General features: G+C 48.0%; 1 protein-coding gene and 1 long non-coding RNA gene across 5 annotated transcripts in view; one reads left to right on the top strand and one right to left on the bottom strand.

The window, feature by feature from the left end:
• Positions 1-216: 216 nt before the first annotated feature.
• The window catches only part of LOC120393540 (gastrula zinc finger protein XlCGF52.1-like), a 159,241-nt gene continuing 133,244 nt past the window's right edge, over positions 217-26,213 (bottom strand). For 2 of the 4 annotated variants that reach the window (XM_039518162.1, XM_039518161.1), the window contains exons 3-4: positions 2,089-2,179; positions 217-1,610 (exon numbers count right to left, since the gene is read on the bottom strand). In XM_039518162.1, coding sequence (XP_039374096.1) covers positions 446-1,546 — 1,101 coding nt within the window. In that variant the 5' untranslated portion in view covers positions 1,547-1,610; positions 2,089-2,179 and the 3' untranslated portion in view covers positions 217-445. Of the gene's footprint in view, positions 1,611-2,088; positions 2,180-6,667; positions 6,729-6,959; positions 6,999-26,213 lie in introns of those variants that run through there. The other 2 variants (XM_039518163.1, XM_039518160.1) reach the window with 2 other exon arrangements.
• Positions 12,661-13,795, top strand: LOC120393546. Its single transcript, XR_005592073.1, has 3 exons — positions 12,661-12,796; positions 13,380-13,441; positions 13,620-13,795. It is a non-coding gene; the product is annotated as an uncharacterized LOC120393546 (long non-coding RNA).

Below are 26,213 nucleotides of genomic sequence, written 5' to 3'. Positions count from 1 at the left end.
AAATGAACTGGGAAGGAACAGCCATTGAAATACCAGAGGCTGACAGAGCCGTTCTCAGCTCAGACCCCTGAAGCACCCAGGCCATGCCCAAGAGGGTCTGTCGCTGAGAGTCCTGGCTGACACTGACCCTTCCCCCACATCCCCAGAACACTTTTGGATTGACCGACAGAATGGGCATCTACCTACATCTCCCATCTCCCCACCCAACTCCCACTATTGTTCCATGTCTTTTCAGAGTAGAAAAGTCAAACGCCCCAGTACATCCTGGACTGATATTCCCCGTAACCACCCTGTACTGAACTACAAGCTATAAACTTCGAACACACAAAGAAACTGTCAAAAGGCCCTCATGCAGTCAGTGCTCCCCTGTCGGCTGCAGAAAGGATCAGGCCATGCAGGCTCTGCCTTCCCAGGACTCCCTGCGGTGCAGGAGGCTGTCCCGTTTCTAGGGGCTGAGCCGTGGGTGGGTTGCCTGGTGTCGCACCAGAGTGTGCTTGAGCCGGAAGCTTTTCCCACATTCGAGACAGGGGTGGGGCCTCTCTCCCGTGTGGACACTCCGATGTCTGTTCAAATCCTTCCTCTGCCGGAAGCTCTTCTCACAGTGGCTGCAGGCAAAGGGGCTTTCTCCCGTGTGGATCCTCTCGTGTCGCAGAAGATCCTGCCTCTTGCGGAAGCCTTTCCCGCACTCCTTGCAGGTGTGGGGCCTGGCGCCCGTGTGCACCTTCTGGTGGGCGTTGAGGTTCGACACGTGGCTGAAGCATTTCCCGCACTCAGTGCAGGGGTAGGGTCGCTCTCCCGTGTGGGTGCGCTGGTGCTTTCGGAGGTCTTGGCTCTGCTTGAAGCGTTTCTCACAGGTGCCGCAGGGGTAGGGCCTCTCCGCCTCATGGGTTCTCTGGTGGGCGGCGAGATGCGCCATCTGGCTAAATCCCTTCTCGCACTGGGAGCACAGGAAGGGTCTCTCTCCCGTGTGGGTTCTCTGGTGGCTCATAAGCTCCTGTCTCAGGCAGAAGCTTTTCCCGCAGTCCATGCAGGGAAAGGGCCGATCCCCCAAGTGCGTCTTCTGGTGTCTCGTAAGCCCTGCCATTTGGCTGAAGCTTCTCCTGCAGTCCGGGCAGCTGTAGAATCTGTCTCCGGTATGGACTCCCTGATGTCTGGCCAGATCCTTCTTCCGCTGGAAGCTTTTCCCACATTCCCAACATTCATGCGACTTCTTCTGAGCATAAAACCTGCCCAGGCTTTGGAAGAAGATCTTCCCCTTCAAGCTCTGCTCACAGGCTGAGCAGCTGGGCACCTTCCCACGGGCCTTGGCTCCCACCTCTGAAGAGGATTCCGCATGCTTCCTGGAGCACTTTTTGCTCTCCCTTGGACTGTCCGGCTCCTTCTCTGCCAGGATTCTCTTGGGTGTTTGCAACTTGCGCCGCCTCTTGTAGGTTCTTCCTTGGCTTGAGCTCTGGAAAACGATCTCTTCACCATCTCCTGGTGGCACTGTTTGCCGATCCGGGGTCTCAGGCCCTTCCCCCGGGTGCTGCTCCTCAGCTCCATTCATGTCCCCTGTATTGTATTTCCCAGGGGCGGTTTTCTCTCACCCCCCTCCTTTTTCACCGTCTCTCCTAAGCAGGATGGGAACCCAATAAGACAGCATGAGCCAAACTCCCAAAGCCAATGCAAGAGGGAGAAAATTCTTCTAATAAAAAGAGTTAAAAAAACACCAACACAACCGCCTGGAAGTGACCTCCTAGGTAGCTGGGTGGGAGACAGGGACAACAGAATCTAGGGGACACCCTGCAATTGCAAGGGTGTCGGGGCACTTTGCAATAGAATGGAAGGCTCAGAATCTGGGTTGGCAGAAGATTGCGGTGCTGTGGTGAGACAGCTGGAGACCCAGCTGCACCGGCCCAGCGAAGGCCAGATTCTTCCTATCCCTCGACACCAGGGGGAAGGATACTTTGGAAATTCTAGTAATAAAATCTGGAGTAACCACAATCGGTGCTCACCCAGGGCTGGGGAGCTGGGCACTAGTTTGAAGAGAACAGGTTTAAATTTCCCAGGACAGCAGCACGACAGACCCTGCTGCACAGTTTGACTCACCTGGATCTCGCAGCAGAAAACCCAAGGAAACACTAAGGGGAAATCAGAGGTTTGCAGAGCACCCTGGGAGTTACCAAGTTGGAACAGGAACCTGGAAAGAAAAAGGCTCTTATAAGACAAATACTTCATCTGGCCCTCCTGGCCCTTCGCACCATAGCCCCAAACCCCAGGGGTAACTGCAGGCTCGGAGGGGGGAAAGCTGCTGCATTTGAGGGAGATCTCATGCAGTTCCATGGACGTCTGGAGGGATGAACAGAGTGAGGGGGCTAAGCGGGTATCTTACCCATAATTTCACCAGTATGATGAAGCTCCAGAATTCAGCCCAAGAAAAGAGACTGACGTAGCCAGGCTGGGGGAAAGCCTGCGTTTTGGGATTTGGGACCAACCACCAATCAGAACCGGGTAGGACCAAGCCAAGAGCAAGGAAGGGGAAAGAGAAATCACAGCCCAAGCTCCCACAGTGGAGGAGCTGAGAAAGTCTGTGTATCCGGCGTATCCAAATGCCAGCACAGACACCCAGAACCAGGCAAAGGCACCCCAGTAGGTATAGGACTCATCAGGGAACACATTTAGAGCAGGGGGGTGAATCTGTGAGCTCAGTTAATGACAGGACAGCCCGAGTAACAGGAAATTGCTGGTGAATTGGGAGGGCCCAGCCCGGAGGAATGATTAGCCACTGACGGAAGACAGGAAAGTACAAGGCTCCCTGAAGGTGCCCAGCAGAGGCGCAGCGCTGTGCCCTGTTACAGTCTCTCCATCTGATGGGGGCTGGGAGTGCGGAGAAGGAACTTGGAAGCTGAGAATCTGAGTGTCCAGGGGGCCCCGGGTCGCAGCGATTTTCAATGTATTTTAAGCGGATTTTTGACAAAAATGCCTGTTAAACTTTTCCCCGGCAGTCATAGGTGTGGAACTAGGGGTGCTGGGGAGCTGCCGCACCCCCTGCCTGGAAGTGGTTTCCAGCATATTCTGGGTTTATAGTTTGGTTCAATGGGTCTCAGCACCCCCACTGTTAGAGAGCTTATTCCTTCACTCTCACCCTTCCCTGGTCTCTCTTGCATGAACAGAGAGCAACAAGACCCGAAGTCCGAAGGTGCAAACAATTCGATGTTTATTGGGGTGAACTTCCAGCAGCTTAAATTCAAGTTCCTTTTCCTTATTTCCGAATCCCAATTTACCTCCTGTTTGCCCCTAATTTATATAGTAATATTCTCAGCTAGACCTTAACCAATCATTCTACTGAAATTTACCTAACCAATCCTAACGCATTGTAACATGATTAGCTAACCAATTATATCCCACCACTTAACTAGTTTACACCTAGCAAAATTAATGCAGTCAGAAACAATCACAGAACCAGACAGGGACCATGCAAATAAACATACAAAACAATACAGAGGTGAGGATTTCACAACTGCATCTATACAGACATACGGGTTCTGCAGCTGTGTCTATTGATAAGTGAGTTCTTGCCAGACAGAAAACTATCAAACTAAATTTCTAGGCTCTTTCCTTTCTCTGGAGGTGATAGAGCGAATCACCTTCCTAACAGCCCCAGATGCCTTATTTCAATATGACTAGTTTGGAATGTGAGGACGTGACCATACATTTCCCAGTTTATGGCTGCTAAAGAACCAGGCCTCAGACTGTCACAGTAAGAGAAGGCCACTACACAGACAGTGATTTTTGATTCTTTCTTTTATACCTCTATAACTAGCTAAGTGATAAAAATACACCTCAATTCTTAAAGTAGAGGCCTTTGCAGACAGGCCCAAATATCTATATCCTAACACCCACTATAAAAATTGTTCCAGCAGAAGTAAGTTCCTGTGTGACCCAGAGCAAACAGGGTCCTGTCTACAGTGATCTAAAGAGGCCAAGCCCTAGTGCAGGGGTAGGCAACCTATGGCCCGGGTGCCGAAGGCGGCACACGAGCTGATTTTCAGTGGCACTCACACTGCCCAGGTCCTCGCCACCGGTCCGGGGGGCTCTGCATTTTAATTTAATTTTAAATGAAGCTTCTTAAACATTTTAAAAATCTTATTTACTTTACATACAACAATAGTTTAGTTATATATTATAGACTTACAGAAAGAGACCTTCTAAAAACATTAAAATGTATTACTGGCACGTGAAACCTTAAATTACTGTGAATAAATGAAGACTCGGCACAGCACTTCTGAAAGGTTGCCGATCCCTGCATTAGGCAATTGCTTAAATCAACAGCTCATGAACTGAAAACTTTCAAACCATCCCTAGAGAACCTCCCTTAAAGCAGTGGTTTTCAAACCTTTTTTATGGCGACCCAGTTGAAGAAAACTGTTGAAGCCCGTGACCCAGCGGAGCTGGGGATGAGGGGTTTGGTGTGTGGGAGGGTCTCAGGGCTGAGGCAGAGAGTTGAGGTGCAGGGGTGAGGGCTGTGGGGTGGGGCCAGGAATGAGGGGTTCAGGGTGTGATAGGGGGCTCTGGGCTGGGGCAGGGGGTTGGTATGCGGGAGGGGATCAGGGCTCTGTGCTGGGGGTGCAGGCTCTGGAGTGGGGCTGGGGATGAGGGGTTTGGGGTGCAGGAAGGGGCTCTGGGATTGGGGGACCCCAGGGATGAGGCAGGGGGTTCGGGTACAGGAGGGGGTCAGGGCTCTGTGCTGGGGGTGCAGGCTCTGGAGTGGGGCTGGGGATGAGGGGTTTGGGGTGCAGAAAGGGGCTCTGGGATTGGGGGGCCCCAGGGATGAGGCAGGGGGTTGGGGTACAGGAGGGGATCAGGGCTCTGTGCTGGGGGTGCAGGCTCTGGAGTGGGGCTGGGGATGAGGGTTGGGGGGGCAGGAAGGGGCTCTGGGATTGGGGGACCCCAGGGATGAGGCAGGGGGTTCGGGTGCAGGAGGGGTCAGGGCCTGGGATGGGGTGCAGGCTCTGAGGTAGGGACAAGGGTGGGGTTGGGGTGCAGGAAGGGCTCTGGGTTTGGGGGCTCAGGGCTGGGGCAATGGATTGGGACGGGGTTGGGGTGCAGCCTTACCTCGGGTGGCTCCTGTCAGCGGCACAGCGGGGGTGTTTAGGCAGGCTTCCTGCCTGTCCTGTCACCGCAGACCATGCTGCGCCCCGGCTCCTAGGCAGACATTTAACAGCCGGGTCGGCAGTGCTGACCAGAGCCGTCGTGACCCAGTGCCTTCCATTCCACAACCCGGTACTGGGTCCCGACCCGCAGTTTGAAAACCACTTCCCTAAAGTGACTCAGAGCGGCCTGATTTCCACTGGCTGCTGCTGGGCCCTGAGGTCTCCGTCCCATCGGCCTCCAGCTGGGGAGAAGAGGGCGAATCCTCACTCAGGCGCCAGCTCCACTAGCAGAACTGCTGCGTCCCCCACCCAGTGACACAAGGCAGGGGTGGGAATCAGAGCCATTATTCGCCCCAGTCTGTGCCAGCCGGGCCATATAGGGTTTAATGCACATCAGGGCCCCAGGGTCTGGGACAATGACTGTTCTGGCCGTTGTAACCCCCTCCCCACTGGAGCATGCAATAGCCCCTGTCCTGGCAGAAGATGCAGCCCCAGTGAGCCCTGACAGCCCCCACCCTGCCCAAAGAGACTGGCCTGGCCAGGGCGGTTTCCAGGAGCCCCTCAGGAAATCCCCGTTTCCACTGATCTCTGACCCGAGTGAATACGCCCGCGATGGAGCACAGATAGGGACCTGAACTCAGGGCCGAGCTCAGCCCGTGCTCACTGTCCTGCTGGGAAAGCAGAAGGCCGCTCCTGGGACGCACCCAGCCCAACAGCTCGGAGCGGGCAGCTGCAGCAACAGGGTAGAAATCTCCTCAAAATTCCTGCTCCCGCACCTCGGCCCCACGGCGGCCATTTCACAGCAGCCTCTGCCGTGCCTGGGAAGATGGCGGCTGTCTGCCAAGCTCTGCAGTAGCGGTGAAGTCAGGCTGCCCTCCCTGAAGACAGCCACCACCAGCCAGGAGGCAGGGAAGGGGCACTGTGAGTGCAGGCAAATCTGGGGAGGACACGACAGCAGCCAGGCGAATACGGGGTGGGGCAGGGACGGTCGCTGCAAACGTCTACATATGTATTCAAGCAGCTTTACACACTCACACTGACCTGCACACAGGGGATCAGCCTTACACACTCACACTGCTCAGCACACATGGGATCAGCCTTACGCACACACACATCTCTACACATGGGACCAACCTTACATACTCGCACAGCCCTGCACACATGGGACAGCTTTACACACACACACACACACCCTGCACACATGGGACCAGCCTTACACACACAGTGCCCTGCACACCCAGGACCAGCCTTACACACACACACACCCTTCACACATGGGACCAGCCTTACACACACACAGTGCCCTGCACACATGGGACCAGCCTTACACACACAGTGCCCTGCACACCCAGGACCAGCCTTACACACACATACACCCTGCACACATGGGACTAGCCTTACACACACACACACCCTGCACACATGGGACCAGCCTTACACACACACAGTGCCCTGCACACCCAGGACCAGCCATACGCACTGGCACCGCCCGGCACACAGGCCCGCTGAGCCCTTCTGCCCACAGCCCCACTCACTCACTGATGGAGCCAAGCCGGGGCTGATCCCACAGGCAGCTGCTGCAGGCCCTGCGGTGCCCCCTCTCTCTGCCCCTCAGAGCCGGGCGGTGGGAGGGGACAGCGCGGCAGAGCCAGCCCTGGGCCCTGAGCACTGACCCCTAATGGAGAGACGAAAGCGCAGGGCCAGCACGGACGCTCTGGGCTGAGCTGCCAAACCACTGCTGCTGCTGCCTGCTGGGAACAGCCCTATGGGTGCCCAGGCCCACGGGCGCATCGCCCTCCTCCCTCTGGCCATGTTCCTGACACCCACTTCTGCCAGCTGCTCCTCCAGGAGGGGGCATGCACCTCGGGCAGGACGGGTGCGTCCCTGGTGTTATTACACCGGCCCTGCTCCTGCACAAGGCTTCTGCGTGCTGCCACGGGGTCAGTAATGAAGTGGCCAGTGCCTGGCAGGGGGCTGGGGCACCCCTCTGCAGGGCGAAGGAAGCCTGCACAGAGCAGGTCTCCTAGGGAAAAGCCCGTATTTCTATGCTGTCTCACAATGGCCCATGTTAGAGAGGGGAAAGGCCCAGGGAACATCCTGGGGGTGCGTGGCAGGCCCCCAAGCCTCCCCCATTATGTGACTGTTACACACCCCACATGCAAAATGGACCCAGCTCCCCCAGCCAGGCCCCACACTGACAGCAGGGCAGAACCCACTTCTCTGCTCACTGATGCTTCTGCAGCAGCTTTGAATAAACTTCCCCCAGAGGCATTTCCTGCATTCAGAGTGGGAACAAAGCCCCAGCTCACCCTGCCTTTGTGCCGGGAACACAGACCCTGGGGAAGGGAGAAGCTGGAGACTGAGGCAGCTGGGGAGTCTGCATCGAGCCAGCAAGCCCGGCAGAGCTTGATCTCCAGGCTCCAGGCATGCAGGGCTGCTGCAGCCCACAAGCAGAGCTTGCCTGTGAGTGTCTCTGTTCTGGGAAGCGCCCCCGAGCTGCGGTGCAGACAGACCCTTAGGGCTTGGGGGTGTCACAAGACAAGATTTATGCCCAAACCGAGCATAGGCCCCTCGCCAGTGTGAACACTCTGTGTCTTGTTAGACTCTGCATTGCACAGAAGTGCTTCCCGGCCGCAGTCCATGCAGGGAAAGGGCCTCTCCCCAGTGTGAACTCTCTGGTGGGGTCTGATTTGATAGGTACCTGAATCTTTCCCCATCCTCCCTGCAGGGAGAAGGTCTCACACCACCTCCACCCCCAGCGTGGATTCTCTGGTGTACAGGAAGAGCCCATTCTGTCCTGAATTTCCTCCCACACTCAGTGCATCCACGCTCCCCACAGGGACGCTCGTCTCATGATTTTTCAGCTCTCTCTTCCCCCGGAAGCGTTGCTCGCACACAGCACACGGATACAGGCTCTCTCTGGTGCCAGGTTTCATCAGGACCAGGCGCCATTGGGACCTGCACTGACTGATGCAGGTTTTACCAGGCTCAGGATTCTGCATGGTGCTGTCCTCTGATCTCTCTGGCACCGCCCTGCACAGCGGCAGGGTCCCAGGACCTTCCACCTGCTCCTGCTCCTCAGACCTGCTTCTGCAGCCACCCTCTGCAGGAAGGATCCCGATGCGATTCCTTGGGGAAGGGGAAGCACCGATACAGAGGGAGGCAGGGGAGCCCTGCTGGGGACAGCGTGTGTCTGGGGCAGAGAAGGTGGCCAGGGGCCTGGCAAATAGCCCCATGGGGTAACCCCAGGGGCACAAACCCCAGTCATTGCATTTGTGCTCCCAGTCCCCTCTGAACGGCATGAGCAGCCTGAGCTCACCCCACCTCACACATCACTGTGCAAGGAGAGACACACGGGGACACTGAGGCAGGGGGTGCGTGTGACCCAAGGGGGATCCCCTCTCCATGCCAGCTGGCAAAGGGGGTTACCAGAATCTCCTGACTCTGGGCTGTACATTCTGGTTCACCACAGAATGTCACGTGAGCTCTCAGATGAAGGCCGGTGTCACGCTGGTTATTACTATCCTGGCGAAATGTACGGACCGAGGCTGTGCTAGGAGTTATGTCTAGACACTGAAAGTACGTTCTCAGAGCCTGCACCGGGGCTCTGGCTTTTCCAGCACAGGCAGCGTGTGTGCTTGAGAACTCTCACGCTGAGGGACAAGCCAAGTGAACAGCCCAGAGCGCTGGGAATGGCCTGGGAGTGGGGGAAGCCACACAGACACCAGCCAAGCCACGACAGACCCTGCGGCAGGAATCCAGGGCTGCAGCCTGGGATGGGGTCTCTGCCCCGGCTCTTCACTCTGGGGCCTGTGCAGCGCCGAGGGAGCTGGGATGGGGGTTACACATCTTGGCACGTGCGCTCCGGACTCTCCCACACCATGGAGTCCTGCTGGGGGCTGGCCCCCGGCTCTGCCCCTTGTTCCGGGTCTGGAACCTCCATAGGCTGTTGGTGGGGAACGGTCAGGGGCCATTGGGTGTGTTCCCACTCACAGAGTTCTTGTTACAGAGCACTGGCAGGGACTGACCGGCCAGAGGGGGTGGGCAGCTTCAGGCCGGCTTCACCCACAAGCCACAGGAGGAAACTGAGCCCGGCCCTCGGGAACGAACTCCCAATTGACCAGACACACCCGGCCTGAGCTGCTCATTTTAGGTTTCCAGCCCCCCACCCCGCAGCTCAGTGGCCCAGAGGAAGCTGCTGTGATGGGTGCGTCAACAGCCCCTGCCTCCCACTGCCCCACTCCTCTCTGCTCAGACTCCTGGGGGACAGGGGCTGGGGGTTACTCAGTAGGATCATCAGAGTCTCAGGAAAAATGTGGCTCAGGAGAAACCCTGAAGGAGCCGATAGGAATCAAATGGAGGTTCGGGGTCACAGAGTCTCGGCTCCTCACAGCTCAGCCAGAGCTCAGTGACAGAAGGAAAATCGTTATTTACCCAGCAGAGCAGTGTCCCGTAGTTCTCCAGCATCACATCCTAGTAGAGCTCCTCTGCCAGCATCTCCCACTCCTTCCGGGAAAGTCACACGGCCCTGCAATCACAAGCGTTCACGCTCAGCCCCTGCTGCTCCCACCTCCTGCCCCCCAGCCTCAGCCTCGTGAGTCGCAGCGATCCCACGTCCCAGCAGGGCTAGCCCGGGGGTTTATCCACTCCCTGCAAAGAGCCACCTGAGCTGGGGCCACTTCAGCCACTGTCCTGGGTCTTTGTGCATCTGTAACCACAGAGTCAGGAGCCCAGCTCCCTCCCGCCGAGGCTGCGCGCGGAGGGGAGGCGAGGCTCAGAGCGGCTCTACAAAGACAAGCCAGGGCCGGGGATTGACCCCAGCGGGTTGCTGCTCACCCCTTCCAGAGAGGCGGGGGACCCGGTCAGGATAGAACCACTGGGGAATCGCCCCCGCCAGTGTCACTGAGCGCAGCAAACCGTGTCAAAGAGGAGACACTGGGAGAGCCTCCATCACTTTCCCTGTTGCTGGGGTTGGTCCCTTTGCCTCACTCAGCTCAGGCAGCGAGTGTGGATGGGTTAGTGCCCCTCCCCCAGTTCCCGGCCCTCGCTCAGGTCTGTGGGGTTTGGGCTCCCCACGCTGTGGGAGACATCAAACAGCCTTTGCCCCTCTGCTCCCCCCCATCCCTGGGGCACCAGAAGTGTCACTAAGAGACTCCCCCATGGAGCACCATCTCCCCTCCACGCAGGCCCCAGTGGGGAGGGTCAGAGCACCCCCCCCAAGAGAGACCTATCCCCGTGACTGCTTAATGCAGGGGGCAGGGGTCCCTGGAGAGGGGCGATGGGCCCCAGAGCCAGTGAGAAAAGCCCTTCTGGGGAAAGCTACAGGAAAAAACCTTTAATGAAAGGCAACTCTGAAGGGTCAAAGGTCAGGGCCCTGAGCGGGGGCAGCCCCCCCCCCGTCCATTCCTGGGGCTGGAGGCTTTCCCACAGCGTGTGCACTGCACTCAGCGGGGACCGGGCCTGCCACATGCACGGCCCGGGGTGGGGAGCTGGTTAAGCACAGGAACCAGGGGGGCCCAGCTGAGCTTCCCACCCCCTCGGGGAGGCCCCTCATTGCTCCTCCGTGGAGGCTTCACTTCTCCAGCCTCAGGTCCCACTTCCTCGCAGGCCTAACCCAGAGCTCCCCTCGGCCAGGCCAGACACCGACTCCTGCCCCTGCCCGGCGGCGCCCGGCCTGGCGTTTCTGGCAGGTGCTGCAGCCCCTCTGCAAGCCAGGCCGGGCCACTAACCCCTGCCTGCTCTGGGGCTCACACACCCCATCACACCCCTCCTCAACCCTGTGACACAGGTGCTGGGCTCCTTCCTTCACGCCTGCCCCTTGCACCGTCTCCCTCCCCCCTGTACCCCACAGCCTCCCTGTCCGACATCGTGTTCACCAGCGCCCCGGCTTCCATCGCTTCTTGCCAGCCAGGGTGCAACCCGGCTTCAGTCAAGCTAGAAAGAGTGGGAGCCAGGGGCCATCTTTACTAGGGGCAAAGTTCAGATCGAAATAACCTTTGGAAGATGAATAGTTTTCATGACTATGTATGAAAACTATATGCTCACTAATCCTCACTAATCCTCACTATTTTTTGTCAAAATAATTTGCATAATACTTTGAACACTAAATCATTTGTACACGTCTTGTTGTTAAACATTTACTGATAACTATGTCAGTAACGCTGTATTGAATAAATGGACAGATCCATTTTTATTTCTCAACATGTTGTTAATATAGGTGATTGTTGTACAATGTTCTGTAAATAATTCTGTAGAAACTTGTTTGAAATAAAATTTAATAGAAATTCAGTTAAGTACCAAACCACACATTACATTAGCAGTATTCCTTCGTTGTAAGATTCCATAGGGCAATCATCACTTGTTTCCCCGCTGTAAGGGCAGCTCTCACCTTGCTGTTCCTGTGCTGGGGGAGTGGGCCGAGCTGAGCATGCAACTCTAGGAATGAACTTCTGCATCTAAAAGTTCTAGAACCACTGATTGTCCCACCACTCATTAGACAGGCTCAAAACTGCCACTCCACCAAATGTTGGTTGTTCCATGAATAGCCTCTGCATTTATTTTCCAGTTATCCTCAGTTGACTTTTGAATGCTGAGTCTTTGGGAATATAGCACTAGAATGCCTAGCCAGAGTGCAGCACATTTTTGCCAATACAACTCAACGCTATGCAGACATCATGCCAGCAGAAGTGGCAGAGTGTAAAATGCACTTGACCAAAATAGTTTTGGCAGTGTCACCATGACAACAGAATTTTTACCACTGCCACTTTCTCGTGCAACTTTTTAGAGAGACAGGCTTGAAAGTCTTCACCTAACACTCTATATTATATTAATGAGCGTGATAAAGTTAAAGACTTTGGAGGTTATATGACTCTTTGGGGGATTGTTGTACATATAGCAGTAGCTTCATAAAATGGAATATTAATGAAACAATTTAATTATGAACATTTGGAGAATCTGCCTATGTACAGTTTACAAATTGTTTGATATTGGGGACCCTGTGTCAGATTGCAAACTCCATTTTGAATGTGGGTCTTTTAGCCTCTGTTTTTTTACCTCCATCTTGGACTAAAATTCCAAGTGGTGAGGGCCTGGGGCTATCAATGATAGGCTGTGAAACTTTGATGATCATTTAAATGGAGCTCCCTGGGACAAAGCAAGGGCTACCATCCAGGCTAAACTAGCTTTTCACCATCTAAATTCTAGGAAACGCAGCAAAGAGTCTTGTGGCACCTTATAGACTAACAGACGTTTTGGAGCATGAGCTTTCCTGGGTGAATATCCACTTCGTCGGATGCACCCACGAAAGCTCATGCACCAAAACGTCTGTTAGTCTATAAGGTGCCACAAGACTCTTTGCTGCTATTATAGATCCAGATAACACGGCTCCCCCTCTGATACTTAAATTCTAGGAGTGATGGTAACTAAGCAACAGAATCTGTGGTCAGGTACTTTCATTAGCTGATGAGGCTGATTGGGAGTCACCTGACAAAGAAGCGGGAGATAATAAAAGAGGGTTTCTGACGAATCCTGGGGAGGGGGGCAAGGAGAGAAAGGACTACAGATACTCCATGATTCAGGGGAGAAACCATGTGCATGAGGGCAGAGAGAGGAAGAATCCTGAACTAGAGGACTCTGACCTAAGACCAAAGAATGCTCTAGGAGTGGTGAGGAAATTGAGGCAGGGAATTGTGTAGAGGGTTTTATTATTTTTTGTTCAGCTCTGTATACTTATTGTGCTTGCTAACAGAGTGTTTTTGGGAACCCTAGTAAAGTCTGTGTATCTGTGTTCAACTACTACATATCATTGAAGAGGTGAACTGTGTACCTGGAGTGCCCACAATGTTGAAGCTCTGGGAAAAGGGTGTGTTTAAGTCTGTGGGGTCAGTGCTGGCCTGGGGGCTTAAGACAATTAGGTTGTGTGGTCCTGTAACTGGGAAGTGGAACTAGGAGCCTGTGCCCTGGAAGTGTACCAGCGAATCTAAGGGAAAAGGAAGTTGCTGCAGCCTTTTCAGGCCAAGGGAAGCTTAAGAGCACAAATCAAGCATATTGGGACCCAAAGGCAGCAGTCTTGTGACTGTCCAGCAGAGGGAGCCTTATCAGAGCTGTGACTGATTTTAAAAGGGGATAATCGTTGTAATTGCTTTTAATCTGTATCCTTTTTGTGTATAATTCTTTTAGTTATGAGTCTTCTGAAATATTAAACCTTCAGTGTATTTATAAAATATAAGCTAATTGTCTCTTTCATAGAAGAAAGAATTTAAACAACCAAGTATCACTAGAAGTGAAAGTACAGATTCCAATATTTGAAGGTATCGTATTGTCATCTAGATAAACTTTTAGTGATATATCTTTATTATGCCTAATTTTATATTCCTTGAGTAACCAAAATTGCCATTCAATGTGCATTTGGTGTTCTTAAAAATGTAGGATTGGGCCCAATTTGTTTCTGTAACTAATTCCTTGCTCTTCTAATTCTCTTTTAAACAGGTACAAATCTGAACTTGAGAGAAGTCAGCAAACATTGATTACAGGAGACTTATCACTCAGGAGGACACCACAGAAGAATTTTTCTGCTCCTTTAACACCAAATCAAAATCACAATGGTCACTCCCCCTCCCCCCTAGTATGCAATTGAATAAAATGTAAATTCCTGTGAAAGTACAGGTCACTCCTGAAAGCATAAAAGAAAACAAAAGGTGAATGAAGAAAACAGCTGACCATGTGTTTGTTTTATAATCTGTTCATGTCTATAATTTTCCAATATTTGAAAATTAATTCCCATGAGTGACTATGTAGGAATTTGACAGGTTTCAGAGTAGCAGCCAATGTTAGTCTGTATCCACAAAAAACAGAGTACTTGTGGCACCTTAAAGACTAACAAATTTATTTCCCAAGCATGAGCTTTGCGTGAGCTACAGCTCACTTCTTGGATGCATAGAATGGAACACACAGACAGGGGATATTTATACATACAGAGAACATGAAAAGGTGGAAGTATGCATACCAACAGGCAGAGTCTAATCAATTGAGATGAGCTATCGTTAGCAGGAGGAAAAAACTTTTTGAAGTGATAATTAAGATGGCCCATAGAAGGTGTGAGAGAACAACATAGGGAAATAGATTCAATTGGTGTAATGACCCAACCCATTCCAGTCTTTGTTTTGGCCACAGTTAATTGTGAGTGTCTCTGTTCTGGGAAGCGCCCCTGATGTCAGGGATTACATTCTTGTGAATTTTGGGGAGCAGTATTGGGGCCCTTAGGGCTTTAGTCAAAAACCCCATTCAAATGTTAGACATATTGGAAAACCAAGTTCAGTAAATACCAACAGCAGCTTTCTTGTATTTTTAGAACAGAATGGTCTGATCCAGTAGGGCCAATGGTCCATCTAGCCCATTATCCTGGCTGCTGGAAAGAAAAGACACACAGCTGTCCTTCATCCAGCAGTCAAGAAACCCTTTAAAGAGAGGTTTTACTTCATCCCATTTTCTATGGGGACAGAGGCAATTCCTAGTCACAGTGGCTTAAGATCAAAGACAGATTTCAACAACAAGTTCCCTGAAAATTGTAGTAATTCTTCCATCATCAAGCAGTTAAAAACACAGAACCAAGGTATCTTGCAAGTGTAGTTATGACTTTAAATCTATTTTGTAAATAAGAACGTCTTATTTTTTTTAAGATAATTAAAACCCTCTGTGTTTAAGGACTTCATTGAAGACTGTTTTATATATAAAATGGGGGTAAAATACCTACTCAACGTGTAAGACTTTTGGAGATCTCTGGGTAAAAAACACTATATACATGTTTATTAATTATTTTCTTTGTTTATAAAGTTTTTCCAGTATGAAAAAATTAACTGAGCTAAGAAACTGACTTGTTTTATTGTGTTTTTGAATTTAATTCTTTGGCAGGTTCTGTAGAGTAATCTGTTCCATCAAGAAGTCATTTTTCATGGAGATCCTTGCCTGCTTAAACTAGAACCATAGTAGAATGAGCATCTGGAGCTTCTTCAACTGAGAAGTCTTCTGAGCTCAAGCTCTCTAGTGTAGCCACTCTAAGCCGATGGGATAGAGGTCTAGAGGTCTCCCGTTGGCTTAATTCCTCCGGGCCCCGCAAGCGGTGGCAGCTGTCTCCTGCCGACACAGCGCTGTCCACACCGATGCTTAACTCTGTGTAAGTTATGTCGCTCAGGTGGGTGACTAATTTCACACGACTGACCAACAAACCTTATGTCGACTTAAGCTGTAGTGTAGCCATAGTGTCAGTGCAGCTGTGCAGGATACCCACTTGGAAGTCTTTGTAACATTCAATAAACGCTATAGGAAGAACCTTATCTTCAGCAGATAAGGTGACAGGTGACTTAAGGCCATTTCATGTCTTCTGCTCTGCCATTCTGTCTTTGGTCTTCAGATTTTCTGTCAGTAAATTTTGTGACATTGTTGGAAGTGTTTGGGACAGTGTCTGTAGCCTCCGTTTTTTTTTCAGTGAATGGATGGGTCTCCTTTCTTAGATTTCTGCTTTAATCCAATTAAGCCAAAATCGTTGGCAAGTGGTCTTTGAAAAAGATCATTTTTTAAATGGTAATGCTGTTCTGCAGGACTGTTATCTCAATTCAAACACTCACCCTTTGCTTACTGTTTAAGTGGGAAGAGTTTTCATTCAAGGCTTAGTTTATGTGCGTGGTCACATTGTAAAGTTAATTGCAAACCTAAGATGAAGTTTCAGCTTTGGAAGCCTGAAGGGTTTGTTTGTTTGTTTGTTTGTTTGTTTGTTTGTTTGTTTGTTTGGGGGGGTTGGGTGTTGGGGCGGGGAGGAAGGGGATGGGGCAGGGAGAAGGGTCAGTGACCGAAAAAAGAAAAATTCTCAACTGCCATTGGCTGCCATCTGTTTGTTCGCAGATAGAGTACCAGTGGAATAGGTCCTCATAAAAGAATGATCAGATCATTCATTTCACATGCTAATAATCTGAAATTGATGACTACTGTTCTTCATGTGCAAAATTCCATTGAAGTCTGTGGAAAAGAAACTATAGATTCTGAGCCTCCCCAAACACACACACGTGTATCATGAGAAAAGCAGTTTTGATTTTTAGATAAGTGGTTTTAGTGATGTGAAAAAAAAGACCCTATATGATATTTACAAAAGGCCCCTTCCAAAAAGGGATACATGCATTGAATAAGTTAAATGAACACTATTGGGTTAAATTTGGCCCCAAATATAGGTTTCTAATAGCTTTTCTTCAGAAGCAGCTTTTTCAAAACTGAAGACCAAATAGAAATGTTTCAATAACGTTTTAGAAAATTCCAGTGGAGGTAGTTCTTATAAACAAAGAGCAGTGATTCTCAAGCTTTGGTACTGGTGACCCCTTTCACATAGCAAGCCCCTGCCCTGTATAAATTAAAACATTTAAAATATATTTAACACCATTATAAATGCTGGAGGCAAAGCAGGGTTTGCGGTGAAGGCTGACAACGAGACTCCCCCACATCATAGCCTCACGACCCCTAAGGGTGCAACTGGTTGAGAACCCCTGACAAAGAACCTCTGCAAAATTTGTGGCCTAAACACTGCAGTGTTGTGCCAATGCATAAGAATCAGAAAATGAAGCTAGTAAAAACAAAGTGAAACGGATCTACAGCCGCTATCAAGTTCAAAAAATAAATATAATTGTGCCAACCAGACTTTTAAAGGCCTTTCAATTTTCCAATTTGATAATAGATTTTAAAATGTTTTATATTGCTACATATTTAACCTGATAAGCAGTTTTAAATAGTTTTTTCTAATTTGCATCTTATCAAGTGTCTAATTAGAATGTGTAGGCTGCTTTAAACTACTAATACTGTAAGTACAGTGAAACCCCTTTATAACGATGTTTGGGGTCCAAAAATTCCATGGCGATAAATGCGGGTGCAGCGGTATAGCGGGGTTTCAAGCTGGTCAGTTTAAGTCAGTGGTCCCCAATGCGGTGCATTGATGTGCTCCGCCTAGTGCCTACTGCCCCTAGTGCCTAGTGCCTGAGCAGGGGAGAGAAGCCGCGGCCCCGTGCCTACCGGGGACAGAGAGCACCGGCGCCCACAGCCCTGGAGTTCTCTATCCCCAGCAGGCGCGGGGCCACGGCTTCTGTCCAAACGGACCATGAAATCTGGTCTTTTGTGTACTTTTATCCTATTCTATACAGATGTCATGGGGGAGACCAGTGTTTCTCAAATTGAGGTCCTTACTTCTGTGCTGCCTTCAGAGCTGGCCTTCCAGCTAGCAGCTGCCACTCTCGGCCTCCCAGCTTGAGCGGCGCCATCAGCACCAGCAGCACAGTGGTAAGGGTAGCAGCACGCAACCCCCACCCTCCACAGTAACTTTGTGAGCCCCACACATAATACCTTTTGGATCAGGACCCTACAATTACAACACTGTGACATTTCAGATTTAAATAGCTGAAATCATGACATTTATGGTTTTTCAAAGCCTATGACCGTAAAATTGACCAAAATGGACCGTAGGCCCCTACCAATAATATTACATAGAGCAAGATTGACACCTGGTGGCCAATTGTGACCTTAAAGGGACACTGTCATATAGTTTAATATTTTCAGCCTAAACTGCCATAAATTCAGGGAAGTTGCTTGGATTCTAAACTATCGCTTGAGCTCAATACTTGGGTAAACTCGAGTCAAGGATGAAAGTGCCTTACAATACATTTGTAGTAATTAAAAATAACAAGTATTAAAAATACGGGAAATTCAAAGTTAAGTTAAATGTAAATTGCAACCCAACATTTATCAACTTGGAAATGTATAATTCAGGCTCTCAAACAACCTCAACTCTGCCTCTTCAGTGACTCTAGCCTCTAATCTTTCTTCCTGGAAAATGTGCCGTTTTCAAGTCCTTCACATAAGAGTTTGCGAGATAAGATCTCCATACTGAACTGGTGTTTTGATCAGGCTTTTGTACTGGCTCCAGGACAATTTGTAAAAGCCAGTGTATTATTGGTATAATGAACAGACCACTGCTATCCCTTTGCAACTTTTTTCCCTTTGAGCGGTTATCCATTTCCACAGTTTGCTGACGGTGTGCAATGTACCCCACTCACCCATGTTCAGAGTCTCATGCACCTTGAGCGTCCTCATATCCTGCACCGAGGGCATAAAAGGGTGGAGCAGGCCAGCCACCACTCAGTTCCTCTCATGCCTCCTGGCTTTGAGATGAACATGGGCAGTGAGCAGTGCTAACAAAATACCTGGCTCTTTTTAAATCAGTGAAGCGTGTAGATAGAGATAGCTAGTTGTTGCTCATTGGCATTTTGGTTTTTTAACCAGAATAGCTATTTCTTTCTGGTGTCAGGATGGCTTCTTTTAAGTCTCCTGGATTTACATACTGCCCATCAAACATGGGCATTTTTCCCTGGAATGTTTGGCATTTAATATACGTATTTTGTCTGGGGGAATGTTCCTGGAAAATGTACTATTTGCAAGTCCTTCACTTGCAGGACCTGCAAATCTAGAGAAGACCTGCTCCAGATGTACTTAATGGGTAAAGCAATGAGAGTAGCTTCAGGCCCTGGGTCAGATAACCATCCTGTAAATGCCTTCTCTGCTCCTTAGAGTGCTAGTACTGGGTCCCTCGCTTCCTGGGCCTCGTCAGCAACATCCTCTTTCAAAATCGGGCATGTCGGACAAGAAGCTTTCTGTGAAAAAGGTACAGGGCACGGAAGAGTCCAGAGATGATCCCAGACTAAGATCTCCTCAAAGAGAAGGATGGAGAACTCCAAGCTTTTATGCAGACCCAACTTATGCTTATGCTTATCCGGACAAAGTGTCTTTTGGACACATGCTGTGTTCCTACTGACAATTCTCACAGACTTGCATCTGCACCAAGGCTGGCTCTAGCATTTTTGCCGCCTCAAGCAGCAAAAAATAATAATAAAAAAAAGCCGCGTTCGCAATTGGTGGCAGCTCTACCGCCGCTTCTTCTACGGCAGCAATTCGTCGGCAGGTCCTTGTTTGTTTTTGATAACTGCAGCATTATGAATTTTTAAAAAAACAACACTTACATGTACTGTCAACTTTACTCACAGAGTTTAATGATTTGTTTTGTTTGGTTACTGCCTGGGGATTTTCTTGATAATTTCTTTAAGGCATTTTGAAATCTTTCCCATGCAAAGAAAGAAAGCTGGCAGAGAGCCCCCGGTGTTATTCAGAGAACAATGGGGGAGCTAAGAAACAGGGAACATTGTAGTACTTGAAGTATGATAGGGGTCCCTCAGGTTCTGTAGGTACCAGGAGAACTGGAGGTTCGGGTGGAGCTACTGAACTTTGCAGGCACTCTGAGTTGAGATTAGTGAAGAAACTCTGAGGGGTGCAGGAATGCCTGAGAACATGGGGAAGTTAGTCCAGCTGAATGTTTTGGCCTCTGCCAATTGTTGCAGCTCCACAATTTCCGTGTGCATTGGGTAGAACATTATAACTCATGCAAGTCATGGATTCCACGATTCTTCATATTTCTCTTTAGCTTAACTCTTTTCCCATCCCCTTTCTGCCCCTCCATACACACTTAGATTAAAGAAGTTATGTTGCCGTGGGGAAAGGCACCACCACATACGTCTTCTGGAGGTGTGATGGTTGTCACCTACCCTTTGCTGTCAGGGATTTTATCTATGCATGCAGATTCTGCTGCCTACTTAAGAATGTTCGAAAATGCTGCTGCTTGTTAGAAAATTCTGCTGCTTCCTACATCCTATATACAGGATGCTGAAGATTATACCATCATATGAATGGGGGTTAAGAATTTGCCTCTGCAGAGGTACGGTAATGGCGGTTCTTTGCTACCTCTGTGAGGATCCCATTGAGAGAAGGTCTTGGCTGGGAGTAGGTTGAGGCCAGGGACAATGAGTCAATCCAGGGTTATTACCATGTTTGTATACAGATGTTCAAGTAATTTAACAATGAGACCTTTTGACCTGTGAATAAGCCCTCTCCACTTCACTGACTGATAGCAAAGTGCAGAGGAAAGATTGATTGATTGCTGCTTCTGATGTCACAATGATGCTACTTGTAAATTACCTGAGTTACTGGCATAGCTCTGTCACCATAACCTCTAGATGTGACTATTGAGAGCTTTTCTTATTATAGTCTAGCTTCTTTACATGAGTTTGAAATCCGATTGAATTGCAAATTATATTAGTAACTATGGAATATATGAAGAGTTTGGGGTCTTCTGTCATTGAAATAATCAAAGCCAAGAATAAGGTGAGAGAACAAGCAGTGAATTTTATTAATATTGTGATTTAAAAAAAAACATTTATCTGGCAAAGTAAGAAACTATTTTATGCAAAAAATTAATGTAATCTAAAGTGTAACTCTGCTAAACTTGGAAAGTAGATTCATTTATTATACTGTGAAACAGGGATTTTTAGTTCCACTTTAAATGCAAATGTCAACCTGTTGGGTGAAAACCAAATCCACTTCAATTTAGGCTTAAACAATTTATTTTAACCTTTATTATATATGTTTTTAGACAATGCTACTATCACGTATGAATTACATAAACATGCAAAAAAGATAAGGCAAGACAAGGAAGTGCTCAAGTTATCTTTCTTGGGGACAGGGTGACTCTTTTCAAATCTCTGCTATGCTTGGCTATTTTTCCTCTGTCTCTTCTCCACTATTATGTCAAGCATCTAATTTTTTTAATCCTCTGTTCTGTAACTTTGCGCAGACTCAGTAGAGGAAGCTACCTCATCCGTGTCTTTATCCATATATATTCTACTCTAACCCCCTAATTAAAAGATTCGCCTGCATAAATCACAATAACTAACCCAGATTAATACATTTTTTGCTTATCCTGCTAAAACGTACTTACAGCTGTGTAGTTCCCAACGCAGCTATTCCTTGCTGTCACGCTCCCTGGCTGCATGCAGTTGTACTTACATTACAACTGCAATTTTTATTCTTCGTACTCATCTGTTTCTGTGGCCTTGAGTTTTTACTTGTTAGCTGGTTGAATGGGCGGGTGGGGGATGAGGGGTTGTACCTGACTTGTACAATTTTGCTGCTTGTTAGAAAATTCTGCTGCTTTCTACATCGTATATACAGGATGCTGAAGGTTATACCATCATGTGAATGGGGGTTAAGAATTTTCCTATGGAGAGGTACAATAATGTCTGTTCTTTGCTATCTCTGTGAGGACCCCATTGAGAGAAGGTCTTGTCTGGGAGTAGGTTGAGGCCAGGGACATTGAGTCAATCCAGGGTTATTACCATGTTTGTATACAGATGTTCAAGTAATTTAACAATGAGAACTTTTGTCCTGTGAATAGGCCCTCTCCACTTCACTGACTGATAGCAAAGTGCAGAGGAAAGATTGATTGGTTGCCACTTCTGATGTCACAATGATGCTACTTATGAATCACCTGAGTTACTGAGCAAATTGCACAGGAAAGATTGATTGGTTGGTACTTCTGATGTCACAATGATGCTATTTGTAAATCACCTTAGTTACTGGTATAGCTCTGTCACCATAACCTCTAGATGTGACTGTTGAGAGCTTTTCTTATTATAGTCTAGCTTCTTTACATGAGTTTGAAATCCGATTGAATTGCAAATTATATTAGTAACTATGGAATATATGAAGAGTTTGGGGTCTTCTGTCATTGAAATAATCAAAGCCAAGAATAAGGTGAGAGAACAAGCAGTGAATTTTATTAATATTGTGATTTAAAAAAAAAACTTGTTAGCTGGTTGAATGGACGGGTGGGGGATTGAGGGATTGTACCTGACTTACTGAAAGCTAACAGCTCTCTTCTATACCCTGCTATCTGCTTGGTCAAGAACTTTATAAATGAGACACAAAAACCAATTTTCTGATTTACAGACTGTTTCAGCAAAATCTGATGATCTCAAGCAGCAGAACTACATATGAAAAGCAAACATTCCTATTTTCTTCCAGAATTGTATATAATAATTTCTCTAACATTACTTAGTACATATTTCACTAACACAATTCATTACATAGTTCTCCAACAAAGCTTAACTATGTATGTGCTTGCTAATGGTGGCTCCATAATTTACAGTAGAGCTTCAGAGTTACAAACACCAGAGTTACAAACTGATCAGTCAACCACACAAATCTCATTTGGAACCGGAAGAACATAATTAGGCAGCAGCAGAGACACATCCCTTCTACCCCACCCCACCCCAGCCCCCGCAAAAAAAGGCAAATACAGTACTGTACTGTGTTAAATTACTAAAAAATGAAGGGAAAGCAACATTTTTTCTTCTGCATAGTTAAGTTTGAAAGCTATGTTAAGACAATGTTCAGTTGTAAACTTTTGAAAGAACAACCATCATGTTTTGTTCAGAGTTACGAACAACGTCCATTCCCGAGTTGGTAACTCTGAGGTTCTACTGTATATTTAAGTCCACCATTTCCCTATGCCCTTAAAAGACTTAAATAGCTTTACGTGAGCTAAAACATCTCATACTTTTGCTTATGCAGCACCAGCACAGGCAGAAGTTAATAAGGCCTATTAGTAGAATTGTATTGCAGTCTGTGAGGCTGGTACATAAACAAGGAAACAGAACAGTGCTGTCCACTTAGAGTCACAGACCTGCATGATCCAGGACAGATTTTTTTCTCTATCCTTTGGACCCTCTAAATTCTGGTGGTACCTCTGGATCCCTTCCATGACAGGAAAGAATTCACACACCTTACTGAAGAGTTTTAAAGTGCTCAGAAGGATCCTTCCAAGACCTCTCCGGTTTGCTGCAGAAGAATCAAGGGGGAAAAGGCCCTCTTGTATTCAGTGCAAGGAAGCCAAGAAATTTCTGTGGCTATAGTACTGATATAATTGAAACGTTGAAATAATTTGCATTAGTGGAGCAAACGTGTGTTAATCATATAAAATGGATTTTTTTTTGCTAGCTAAAACAGATGCCAAACAGGTGTACACTGATAAGAGTAAAGAAATAAAGCCAGTCAAACCCAGCCTTTCATTAAGAGGCAAATCCTTATTTGGCCCCATCTTTCCATATCCATGAAGAGGCCTACACTTTGCTATATGGGATAGGGTGGGCAAGATTTCAGCAGCCTGCACAGCACTTCTTTTCTCTGCAGGAGCTTCCTTGCCACTGCATGAAGTGGTTGTTTGGTTTAGTGGGTCAGCCACTGCATTGATATACTGGACAACGTAGCAGGAGAACCATGGAAACTAGTGGATCATCTGCTGCTCTATGACTTTTGGGATTAGTGATTGGTTCCTTTTTTCCCCTACCTTTTCATTTTTTTAATTTTTTTTTTTTAATACCAGTTAGGTGGGTGTGTGCTGTGGGGAAGATCTGCACCTTGAAAACTTTTCCTTTATGCTGCCTACTTAAGAGTGTTAGAAAATGCTGCTCCTTGTTAGAAAATTCTGCTGCTTCCTACATCCTATATACAGGATGCTGAAGGTTATACCATCATATGAATGGGGGTTAAGAATTTGCCTCTGCAGAGGTACGGTAATGGCTGTTCTTTGCTATCTCTGTGAGGATCCCATTGAGAGAAGGTCTTGGCTGGGAGTAGGTTGAGGCCAGGGACAATGAGTCAATCCAGGGTTATTACCATAACCTCTGTCACCATAACCTCTAGATGTGACTGTTAAGAGCTTTTCTTATTATAGTCTAGCTTCTTTACATGAGTTTGAAATCCGATTGAATTGCAGATTATATTAGTAAATATGTTCAAAATAGTTCAGTAATTTTTTTCTGATCAATCAATGTGCCGATTCTCTGTAAATTTAAAGTTGCATTGAATTTATCTCCTGTGCCTAAACAATTACCGGTATTAAAACTTTAGCACACACTTGTCTTCTAGCCAAGTGTAATCTGTTCTCAGTTTGGTATGGGACACCTGTGTGAGTGTTCACTAAGTCATGGAACACTGTAAGCTGTTTTGGGGCAGAGACCATGACTTCCTCGTATGTATGTCGTTTTTTGTTGTTGTTTTTTTTTTAAACACTGCCTACTAAAGTGGGATATCAATCCTGATTGCGGGGGTGGGATTGCTATTGTAGTACAAATAATAAATATTACCCTTGCATCGCTGTGATTTATGATTAAACTTTGTATAGCGTGAAATGTTGGAGCAAAAAATGGACGACCTACTGAGTCATCAGAGACAATTTGTCGAAAATAATCGTCGGTCCTTAGAACAGAAAAGAAAAGAAAAGGAAAAGGTAAGACGAGACCCATTTTTTCACAAGTTTAAAGTTGCCTCCAGACTGCTATTACCAGAGTGAACAAATTGTTCATTGAGTATTTGTCCATGTAGAAGAAAAAACGCTGACGATTCCATATGTGATGTGTGCGTGCCCACGTGCATGCTGTCAGAATTTTTTCCCTGTAATGGTATCCCTAGGGCCGGCTTTGGCAACCTCTGGAGCCCTGTGCTTATGCGCCGGTACATGGGGCCCTGCTGATCCCACGCCCTCTCAGTTCCTTGAATGGGTCTGTATTTGTTAGTGAAACAATTTACTGGCCCACCACGAATTAAGTTGACTAAAGCCATGTTCCCTAGCTGGTGACGATAGTAGCCTGGTGGTTATAACTTGGTCAGAGGAAGTGAATCCGTCTTTCTTCAAGGTAGGCTGGGCAGGCAGGCTACCAATTTGTTCACCTCTAATTTATAGTTCGATGACAAAAATAAAATCAGAAAAAAGTTTGAACATTTTGCTAATAATTTGCTCACTTCTTCCTGAGTTTGACCCTCCTCGCCTGCATTCTTCTGCTCCTGGCAGGCCAACCCAGGGTAGGAGTGGGGCTTTGGAAAGGGTCTGAGGGCAGAGAGGCTGAATATAATAAGGGGGTGGGGAGACATAAAGATTTGGGGAAATGGATCACTGGGATCCAAGAGGGTGGGGACTTCATAGGATGGGTCTCTGGCTGGCAATGAGAGTGGGAACAGGCTGTGGGGGTGCTTGAGGACATGGGATGGAGCAGGTGTCTTGCTGGAGGATAGGAGGGTGCTTAGGAGAAAGCAGAGGGGAAGCACTAGCACTTCACTACCTTCTCCAGCTGACAAACCTGCTATGATTTGTTAGAGGGGAGTCCTGCAGCTGCTGCCGAGAGAAGTTTGGCAGAGAGCTTTGTTGCCAGGAGACACCACTAGTGCTTTCCCTCCCTATCTTCCTCCGCTCTCTGCTCCCCCACTGAGCCCTCTCTTTTCCTTACCAACCCAACACCCCCTACTAAAAGTCCCGTGCCCTCAGAGCCCTATTCCCCCATATAAATCCCCTCTCAAATTCATGTAGAGCCCCAACCATAAGGTCAGTGGGGCTGGGAAGAAGCTTCAAAAACGAATTATACCCAGATGGACATCTACTTTGCATCTCCTAAAGATTGCAGGAGATGGGCTAGATACCTAAGGGTCTTAGGAGGTGTCCATTAGTGAAGTTCTGCTCCCCCAGACCTGAGGCAGGAGGAGTCAGTGCCCCTCTACAAACTTCTGTTGCTGCCCAGTCGTGTGTGAAGTCAAATTGAAAATAACTAAGGCATTTTCCTCATGAAAAACATTTTGACAGCAATAAGCTAAACATGTTATCATAGCAAAGAAGGGAATTCCCCCCACCCCAAAGGATCATGATTATTGGGGCTTAGTCTGGTTGCTTAGTTGTAATGCTCAATGTTGTTATGGAGATCTACTTTTGAATCGATATATAAGCTTCATTCCATTATTTGCTAGTATTTTTTTGATCCACCTGTATTGGTGTAGCAGATGAAGTAGGCTACTCTGATTGGCCAAAGTGAGTCATGGCCATTAGTGTCCATAACAGAATTTATGCTTTACTTAAAAATGGGTTTTAAACTCTTTTTGCTTCTGTCAGAGAGTGTAATTAGTGTAATTAGTAACTTTTTACAGAGGTGATTTACAGTCCCTCCCCCGCGCTTTCCAGTGTTAATAGTTATAGTAACTTGACAAGAAACATGTAACAGGAGTGTGTTTCTCTCTCCTACCCCACCCCCAATCTTCTACATTTCTAGGAAGTGTTTGGTCAGCTACATGACTTACTGACAGCGGATCTGTCGTGCGACCAGATGAACCAGGACTTGCAGC

Source organism: Mauremys reevesii, unplaced genomic scaffold (genome assembly GCF_016161935.1).
Source record: "Mauremys reevesii isolate NIE-2019 unplaced genomic scaffold, ASM1616193v1 Contig22, whole genome shotgun sequence".
Taxonomy (NCBI): Eukaryota; Metazoa; Chordata; order Testudines; family Geoemydidae; genus Mauremys; species Mauremys reevesii.
Note: the sequence above shows the minus strand (reverse complement) of the source record. Positions and strands in the feature narration are given on the sequence as shown.